At 40.0% G+C, this 10,430-nt stretch overlaps 1 protein-coding gene across 1 annotated transcript in view; it reads right to left on the reverse strand.

The window, feature by feature from the left end:
- The window catches only part of ATCAY (ATCAY kinesin light chain interacting caytaxin), a 56,223-nt gene extending 49,062 nt beyond the window's left edge, over positions 1 to 7,161 (reverse strand). The window contains exons 1-3 of the mRNA XM_089673584.1: positions 6,820 to 7,161; positions 5,810 to 5,863; positions 5,516 to 5,728 (exon numbers count right to left, since the gene is read on the reverse strand). Of these exons, the coding sequence (XP_089529710.1) occupies positions 5,516 to 5,728; positions 5,810 to 5,852 (256 nt within the window). The 5' untranslated portion in view covers positions 5,853 to 5,863; positions 6,820 to 7,161. The remainder of the gene's footprint in view (positions 1 to 5,515; positions 5,729 to 5,809; positions 5,864 to 6,819) is intronic.
- Positions 7,162 to 10,430: the final 3,269 nt, after the last annotated feature.

A 10,430-nucleotide genomic window follows, 5' to 3' on the forward strand; every position in this document is an offset into this window, starting at 1 on the left:
AAAAAAATGATAAATGTAGTAATTTTGAATGAACATCATAAATACAATAATAATAAAAAAAATTATATTAATATTAGCAGTAGTAATAGAAAATAGTGGTAATCCTATACGGCCTAAAAAAAAATCAACATGATAATGAACTTGATGAAAAGAGATGGACTATTGAGGATTAAAGTGATTCAAAAGGTTAGTTAAACAAAAAAATAAAAAATTACAAACATGTTATACTTACCTGCTCTGTGCAATGATTTTGCAGCGAGCAGCCCCGATATTCCTCTTCTTCTAGGGTACCCCGTCAGTGCTCCTGGCTCCTCCTCCTTGACCAGTGACTCCAATAGCAAGCCACTTGCTATGGGTGCACTTGCTCCTGAGCCTCGCTCTATGCATCCATAAGACACATATAACTGCAGCTTGGCCCCGCTCCCCGCTGTCTCATCATTGGCTTTCTGGCTGTGATTGACTGCTGTGGAAGCCAATGAGGAAAGTGAGACCTGGGACAGCTGAGGCTCCCCTGCACATCACTGGATCAAGAGGGGGCTCAGGTAAGCATTCACATTAAGAACCACTTTAATTTTAATGAGTCTTTGCCAATATTTTCTAGTCACTCCTTTAAATAAATATGGCATATTAAAATGATAACAAAAAAACAAAGGTCTGCTTCACGAAACTAAAAATATCACTGTTTATGCTCCAACACTGTCTGCCCCCCCCCCCCCCTCCAGGTACATTATCCAGCAGAAATGATTTAAAAAAAACCTGTAATGAGAGAGGCTGCCATTGCTGTCCTCTCTTTCTGAAAATGCTAGTAGTAGCCTGGCTGCTTTGCCAGAACAAGTATTCTGATGAGGACTTTTGACTTCCCTCTGACTTTCCTGATCCGCGTACTAGTTTATGGTTTAGGTTCAATGACTCAATGGTGGTCAGCATAGCAACCAGATTACTAACATTTTTTAGAAAAAGGTTAGCAGTGGCAACCCCAAAACATCTCTCAGAAAATGTTTAAAGACATATTAGAACTAGGGGAATCAGTGGCTAATTTCCTCAAACCTGATTTAACAGCAAAATAATCAATTTCTCCCTCGCCACAATGTTGTCAAAAGTAGCCTTCAGTTTCACCATGCAGCATGTCAGGTAAAACTAGTTAGAAAAAGTACCTCTCTAAAGCTATGAACATGCTGTGGCATATATGACAGTAAGAATGACGTTTGGATTCACTGCTACAGTGGGTTCCTAGCAAATCCTGCAGGCAGAGGCAGACTGACAACTCATGGGCCCCCAGGCAATAGGGGATCATGGGGCCCCTGTTTCTTGCCAAAACTCAAAAAAGCCTATGAAAAAGGTACCAGGGGCATCTCATGGGGCCCCCTACTGACCCCGGGCCCTCGGGCAGTGCCCGAGTTTCCAAATGGAAAGTCCGCCCCTGCCTGCAGGTTAAAGGTACTGGCTAATTTATGCAGAAATTCAGCAGACTGATTTTTTTACATCCATAATGCACAGTTTGGCCTTTGAACTCAGGTCATCATACTAATAATTGCCAATAATTTTGTATGTGCCAGCCCCCTCACTATAAAATGGTGGGCTCACAGCAGCTATATCATCAGTGTGTGTTGGAGCTGGTTACCACAGAAAAATCTGTGTAGGCAAAGATACTGTGCTATACTGTGTGCTATATGTTGTAATTATACTGTGGATTGAAGTGTAGTAGTACATATTTGTGTTCCCCCTATGTCCACAGTACTATGGACCAAACTGTCATAGCTCCTAACTGGCCCTCATTTGGAGGGACTGGCCCTCTTTTGAGACCAAATCCATCATTTTGGTCCAATGTGTACATCTCTACATCTATCTATACTATTTTACTACCAAAAGTGTTATGCTGCACTAAACTTTATCCATCATCTATATTGCTGCATTTGTTATTTTGAAAAGCCAATAAAAAATAAACGAAGCAAGTCATAAGAAGCCAATCATTTTCTGCATATTAGATCTTTGTGGTTCCTGGATATGGCATGGATGTGTCCCCTGCCTACACACTGTGTGCTAAAAGGTGGCCTTCTTTATTGTTTAAGACAGTTGGAAGGTATGTCAATCATCCTTCTTAAAGCATAACTATTGGATAGAGTAAGGGAGGGTTATAACCCCTGTAGGGTTTATTTTTGCCATCTTTGTCCCATTGGGGAGATATACCTTCAATTCCTGTCCCATAGCCAAAACATGAAGTGTGAGGAAATCCCTAGAAATTAAGAGAATTTCTTGGGGACCCCCAAGTCACCAGAACTAGTGTCCCCATTGGAAGATTTTCCCTCTAATTCTTTTCTGGGGACAACCCAAAATGTGGGATTTTTCTTTCACTTTTAATTATAATGGGAAAAAAGACAAATAGAGAGGGTGACTCTCCCCTCTGTAGGGGCTCAGACAGCAATAGAGACTGACAAGGGTTCTAATCCCTCTCCACTCTATCAAAAACTACAAAAAAATGTTTGCCTTAAATTCTATTTTAAGACTACCCTTTAGCTTTGTCAGCAGCAACTGTAATTGGTGTTTAGCTGCTAGTCCCCTCCTTGTAGTCCATTTTGTATGTGTGTGTTTTACTGTATAATTGTGTGTGTGTGTATGTATATATATATATATATATATATATATATATATATATATATATACACACACACACACACACACACACACACACACACGAGGTGATATCAACTAGTTATGTAACACAGCAGCACAAGGGTGCTTGCACAGTGAAAGGAAGCACCGACCTTCATAAGTCAGTGTGCCAAAAGACATTGTCCTGTGTACATCAGGAGCTGTGCAATTGGTGCAATTCTGACCAAATGCATTACCACGTCTGTTATTTCTTCATGGACAGCAAGTTAGAACCAAGAATAAACGTGAAATTCTGTGTGAAACTCGTACACCCAAGTTCGTCACCGGTAATGATCCTCAACATGCAGGAAGGGTGATCCATGGCATAATAACGGAATTCTTGGCAGACTTTGGCACAGTGTTCCTTCTGCTCCTGGGTCAGCAGCCTGGGGACAAACTTGGCAGCAACACGGCGCATATTCAAATCACACATGAGGATTGTCTGGACTGTTCCGAATGACACACCGACAATGGCAGCAATGTTGTGAATTGTTCTCCGACGATCATCAAGTTGCCGAATGGTTTTGACATTTTCTGGAATTGAAGTTCTTCCTGATCTCTTGTTGTCTTCTAATGATGTTCTTCCACTCTTGAACCGTGCGTGTCACTCAAAACATCTTGAATGACTTAAAGCAGCATCACGTAAACTTGTCGAATCATGTCAAACATCTCTGTGGCAGATTTGTCTAGTTTCACGCAGAATTTCACGTTTGCTCTTTGTCCTACTTGATGTCCATGATGAAATAGCAGACATGGTAACGCACGTGGTCAGAATAGCACCAGTTGCACAGCTCCCGATGTACACAGGACAATGTCTTTTGGCACACCGACTCATGAGAGTTGGTGCTCCCTGTGACTGTGCGTGCAGCCGTGTGCTGCCATCTGTTGCTATGTTACAAAACTAGTCTCGAAACTTTTTGATACAATATATATATATTGGAGCATAGCGAGAAGTAGGAGCCAGTAAAAGGTTAGGAGAATTTAAAGAACAACTATGGAGAACAGCAGGGAGCAGCCACCCTAATATATCTGGTGGCACTGCCTCATGCTGCTGTCTCTGACCTACATAGCTCTGTAGTATGGACCTTTTTTAGCCTCCCTGGCGGTATTCCCGAGTGTAGCTCGGGGTAAAGTTTCAGTACCACAAGCGGTAACCCCGTGCTACACTCGGGAATACCATGCGGCGCTGCTCCGTGATCCCTTGATCACTTACCTTGTCCTGCGCTCCCGCGATGTCCCTCCTGCAGTGTCCCCGGCAATGTAATCCGGCGGATGCTGGCATCTATCATCTGGGTTCTGTCCCCTGCGAGCGTCGGTACGTACGGGGGACGGAACGGCGGGAAATTTGAAAATGACGAAAAGTGACATTCACTAAAATCACATAGTAAAACGTTACTGTATCACACCATTTCACATACATTTTGTCCCTAGTGCTTTGTCCTGTGCCCTGCCTGCATTTTTACTGTTCTTTCTGCCTGGAAACTGAGAAAAGTCCATGGCATCCAAAAACATCCCTTTAGGTCAAAAGCAGTTTTAGATCAGCTAGAGAACAGCGATAGTAAATCAGAACCACTTGCAGAATTGAGTGATAATGATTCGTGGGGAAATTCGTCATCAGACACTGAAAACGATTTTGCGACTTTGCTCAGTGATGTGCGAACTTGGCGCTATATTTCAAATTTCAGTGTTTTTGGTTTGATTATATTATTGAATTAAATTTATTATTATTATATTATTATTTTTTAAATTATAATTTATGATTTCGTGTTTCAAATTTTATCATACCCGGGATGTTTACTAGAATCTTGTTCGGACAGATTTCAGTCAGTTATTCCTAAAAATTAGAGGCCTATAATACAAAAACAACATATATTCCATGCAAAAAAATGTACCGCTTTGAGCACAGAAATATGGACTTAATCAGACCGCTAGGGAGGTTAATGTGTCCCCTGCCAACAGTACCATCTTAGTCTGTAGCATCTGTCTGTAGGGTATAGGCTGTGGAAATCTGTTTATCTTCCCTAGTGCCCCAGAGTATATGCAATATTCCAAGCAAAATGTTGCCATGCTTTATTGTAATGTGAAAACCTGGCAGACAGAAGCCACAATGAGCAAGAAATCAGGTCTCAGGTTCAAGCCGAGTGTTGGCTTAACCCATACAAGCTTCAGCCACAAAGGTGACAGCAGTGTGTGACAATGGGATCAACCTACTGGCCACACTTGGTCAGGTAAAATCACATATATACCTTGGCTGGGCCATGTAATAAAACCTTGTGGAAAAGTGCTTCATCTCTAAATACCCTGGTTTCCAAGACATGATTTGTCACTTCATCAGGCCAGGATGGTTTGTGAACACACACACACACTTAGTAAACACAGCACTCTGGACTACAGTAGTGTTTAGCACTTTGCTTGCTTCAGGATGTTGAACCAAGTCCAATATATTACAATGAACAATATAAGCAGGAAGATGAGACCAATCACATGACTTTGGTTATCTTCACCAATTGCAGAGTGAATTATGCAAAGAACAGTCTGTGGGACACCACAGGCACCACACTGTGGTCTGCTGTTTTTGAATTACTAATTAACTGCAGACACAATGTGGGATAAACTCATCTCTCTGCTATAAATAAGTCCCCTAAATCATTCAGTTATGGTTTAGATCCACTTTAAACGTGTACTTCACTTTACACTATTTGTAACCAGCCTGATGATAGGGTATTTCTGCCTTGAAAGTATTCTATAGCTTCCAACTCAATTTACTATTAAAGTTATTTACCTGAGTTACTAATGTTATTTGAACCAAAAGTACTACTCTTTAACATGACAAGCAACATATCATTGTGTACAGTATCAGATTTACCTTCCCATTCCAAGTCATTTCCATTGGCCAAATACTCCAATGAATCACTTTCATCTGGGGTCTCTATATCATCTATATTGATGTCCAAGTCATCAGGTGCATCCAGGAAGTCATCAGAATGCAGAGAGCCTTCACTCTGATCCAGGGAGATGTTAATATCTGGAGCCACAAGTGTTTTTCTCTTATGATGGGATTCACATGTACTCGAGGTGGCTAAGCAAGAAAAATATAAATCAATATAAAATATTCAAATAGTTTTTCAGGGAGGAATCATTTATATTAACTCATACTTACAAGAGTTAATGTCCTCCCCTATGGTGCCGCCAAAGGAGTCCATTACAGTATCCTCTGGAAGAGGAGTACAAATATGTTTCATAAAATAAAGAATTGGAAAAGTGACAGTTTCTTGTGTGCTTTTGTTAAATACAAACATTCTAAAACACATTGCCAAAAAGTTCACATATACTTAGTGAGGTAGTTATAAGGCAAAAAAAATGTGCATTTATTATTTTTGTCCAAAAGGTGTAACTTATCCTTTAAACTTTTGGAAAGTGTCCCCATTTATTATAAAACAGAAAAACATTTTATGTAAAACAAATGTAACATGCTGTATCTGTAACAACATATAAATAGAACCATCATAATTTATATATATGTATGTAATTTTATAAAGCAAAAGACCTGTCAGTGCAGCATGCTGGTGTTTGTAGTTCTAGTACATCTAGGATAACTAATTGCAGCTAGAAAAGTATTATTGCTAAATTTGACCCTGTCTTCCTCTCTTCTTGTTAGTCTGGTGGATTCAAAACTTTTTATGCCACTTAGGCTGGTGTTTGACACACAAGGTTCTGTCCTAATTTATATTTGCACAATAGACAGTGGCCACAGAAAAATGGAGTAGGTACCGCACCACCAGCAAGAGTGAGACAGAGGTTGTCACATGATTCCCCAGTGAGACAGAAAGGTAGAAACAGAAAACAGTCTCACCAATATTTTCACATTTAAAAAAAAATAAAAAATATAGGTGTGGCTTCTTATACAATATATCCATTAACATTTTCCTAAACAATAATCACTGACAATATTTTGATAGGTTTAGAAATCAGAAACAAGCATATTAAAAAAGGCAATTGATACAATTTTCCTGTGCAATATGTAGCATAAGGCCGTGATTGCTGTTCTCAGATTGTCTATGATTAAGCATCACCGTAAACATAAACACAAATATACAATTAAAAGGGTGGTTGCAAACCATAATTCATTCAACGACTACATTCAGGGAAATGTCATTTTAACGTACATACCTTTCCAAAGAGAAGATTCGGCAATGTGGAAAGTAAATTATTATGGAAAATGGCTACACTGAATCGTCTTCTAGTTCACTCGTCTTCTGCCTGGTATACATAACTAAAAATCATTAGTTTAAATCCTTGCAAAATCACCATTTTTACACATTTAGAGGCTTGTCAGGTTGATGTGGTTTTTCATTCCTGTAATGTACTTTGTGATGTAATCCCAGATACAGTGGTCATGTTTGTGGTAGTGATGTAGCAGATTGTCAATAGAGAGCTCACAACTGGTACAGGTTCAGAAGCTGAAACATCAGCTATTGTGGATGTGCAATGGAGGAGACAGAAAGAACAGGAGGGGGAGGGGGCAGATTCTACATCAGCTCCCTCTCCTCCCTTTCCAGGAGCAGATCAGCCTCCATTGGTCTTATGATGGCAGCATCATAGCAAATAGAATAGCTTCTATCAAGCAAGAAAGGGCATTAAGAAAAAAAATGATGGATTAACCCTAACATAGCTGAGAATCTTTGGAGACACTAAGAACATTATATTTAATCAATCGTTTCATTAATTTATTCCAAATAATTTATCCAAAGCAACATACTAAACATGGCCATGTACAGTTTTACATTAATGAAATACAACACATCAGTATTTACATGAATCCTGTACTGAAAAAATATGGAAACAACTATTGCAGACTTCTACTGAAAATGCTAGTTACCTGGGGATCAACTGATCCAATTGCCTCAATACATTTTGGGGGAGATTTATGAAAACTGGTGCACACGGATTTTGGTGCAGCTGGGCATAGTAACCAATCAGCTTCTAACTTGTTCAATTAGGCTTTGACAATAAAACATGGAAGATGATTGGTTACTGTGCATGGCTGCACCAGATTCGGTGTGCACCAGTTTTAGTAACTCTCCCCCTTTGTGTTACTGAACTGAAACTAATATTCGGATCGGGAATTCAAATTTCACTTGCTGCATGTGTTCTATGCCAGTATTTAAGCAAGGGGCAGCCAAGCAACCAGAATTTTTAGAAGGTTAGCAATGGCAACCAACATACTTCTGTCAGTACACGTTTTCTTTATCACAGTACTCCAGATTCTTGTTTAGAAACTTTGAAGGAAAAAAGCTAAATCTAATATATAAAAAGGGGCTTAAGCTACCTGTTTAATTTTGCTTGCTCCACTGAAAACCCTTCTACACTGGGCACTCTCCTCAAGATTAAAGAATATGACAACCCAACATTTCATATTTCTGATATGTGTCTGCTATACTATGTACTTGTATGAAAATACATCCTGTTCTCTTTGTATTGCTTCTTTTGTGTGAAATACCTGGTGTTCTTGCAAGCTCCTCTGCATTCCTATTAAAAACTGGCCACACTAGGCACGAGAGCACAGTGTGGTCAGCTTTCTGGCTGTGCTTGGAGCTATTCCAATGAACATGCTTGTGCTGACACCCCCCCCCCCACCTTCACAGCCATACAATGAGAAGACCAGTGTCCTGCTGTTTCTCCTCCCCAGCTCTCTAAGATCCTTCATCAGCTGAGAATAAAGGGTTTGTGATAAAAGAGGGAAAAAAGGAATTTATGGGGTTTTTTTATATTAGTACACAAATGTTTTGCCTTTCATTTCTATTTTAAACAAAATGGGTTGTTTTACAAGGTAAGGGTTCACATACTTTAACCACATCCTGACCGCCCGACTGCAATGTACTGCGGCTGGGGAGCAGCTACAAAGCGACGTACCTGGCTGTACCAACACAAGGGGGTGCTGTGTTCCCCCACCGCGAATGCTGTGTCCAGCGGACACAGCACAATGAAGATCCCAGTGAACGGGACACGGTGATCATGTGATCACAATGCGATCACATGATCACAATGGAAGCAAAGCTGTTATGAATCTATTTCATTCATAATAGCTCTGCTTCTCTTCCTATTGAGCTGTGATTGGCTCACAGCTGTCACATGATACATGGGGCCAAAAACAGCACCCTGTACCATGTGACCAGTTCCAGCCAATCATAGATCACTATCTTGAGCTGTCAAAAACTTAACTCATTGATGACAGTTCATGAATGAGTTAGGTTCATGATAGCAAGCTTTTCATTGCAGGAGAAATTATCTTATTTCTCCTGCAAAGCAAAGTGTACAAAAAAATAAATAAAAAATACCATATTGAGAATTAAAAAAAAAAAATTTTTTAAGGGTTTTTTTTTTGTAATTGCTTGCCAGCTATTTGCAGCAGCTCTTGGCAAAGCAATGTAATCTTGCGTTTCTTCCTATTTTGGGGTGTGAACGTGCCTGCGCACACCCGCTGCCCCCCTGATTGGTCCAGGGAGAGAAGACACGACACCAAGTAAAAGCACTAAATTTTACACACACACACGGTCGATTAGCACATTTAACCCTTGGATCACCCCCTATTAACCCTATGATCGGCCCGTCACCCAGCCTGTGCGCTTTCGTACAGTGTCAGTATATACCTTGTCTTGCGCTCCCACAATGTCCCCCCTGCAGCGTCCGCGGCCATCTCTTCTGGCCGATGTCAGCATCCGTCTTCAGGGCCCCGGTCCCTGCGACCATTGGGACATACGGGACAAACGGGGGCCAGAACTGGCAGGAAATTAAACAATATTAAAAGGTAACATTCACTAAATACACTAAAATCACATAGTAAAACATTACTGTATCAAATCATTTCACATACATTTTGTCCCTAGTGCTTTGTCCTGTGCCCTGCCTGGACATGAGAGAGAAAAGTCCATGGCGTCCAAAAAGCGTCCCTTTATGTCAAAAGCTGTTTTAGACCACCTAGAGAACAGCGATAGTAAATCAGAACCACTTGCAGAATTGAGTGATAATGATTTGTGGGGAAATTAGTCATCAGACACTGAAAACGATTTTGCGACTAAGCTCAGTGATGTGCGAACTTTGCGCTATATTTCAAATTTCAGTGTTTTTGGCTTTATTATATTATTTAATTAATTAATTATTATTATTTTTTATGATTATTATATTATAATTTATGATTTCGTGTTTCAAATTTTATCATATATGTTTACTAGACTCTTGTTCGGACAGATTTCAGTGAGTTATTCCTAAAAATTACAGGCCTACAATAAAAAAACTACATATTTACATGCAAAAAAATGTACCGCTTTGAGCACAGAAATATTGACATAATCATACCGCTAGGGAGGTTAACGGCAATCATCAGATGATCATCCAAAGTCTCCAGTGTCAGTGATGAATGATAGACCGTCTTTATTCTGTTTTGGTAGCTAAAGCCACGTTCACATGAGGCGGTCGTTGGGGGAAGTACAGCACAGAAATTGAGCAGAGGGAGTATGTTGCTGAATCTTTCTTTCTGCTGATTCAATCTTTTCAGAGTCTCATTAAAAGAGAGTCCATTTTGAATGGAGAGTTTTAGGTCAGCCCACTCTGCTTCTAACAGGTCAATTTTGTCTTCAAACTGATTATCAAAAACATGTTTTGCAATTCTGTGCAACTCAGTCAATCCGAAGTTGAGGATGTGTGCTTTGTCTGGCCAAGAAACGCTATTAAATATATTGATAGATTGTACAATATCTGAGGAGAATGAAGAAAGCCTCAAA

The sequence above is a fragment of the Staurois parvus genome, unplaced genomic scaffold (assembly GCF_062004578.1).
Source record: "Staurois parvus isolate SC_StPar_1 unplaced genomic scaffold, SC_StPar_1.0 ptg000141l, whole genome shotgun sequence".
In the NCBI taxonomy this organism is placed as follows: domain Eukaryota; kingdom Metazoa; phylum Chordata; class Amphibia; order Anura; family Ranidae; genus Staurois; species Staurois parvus.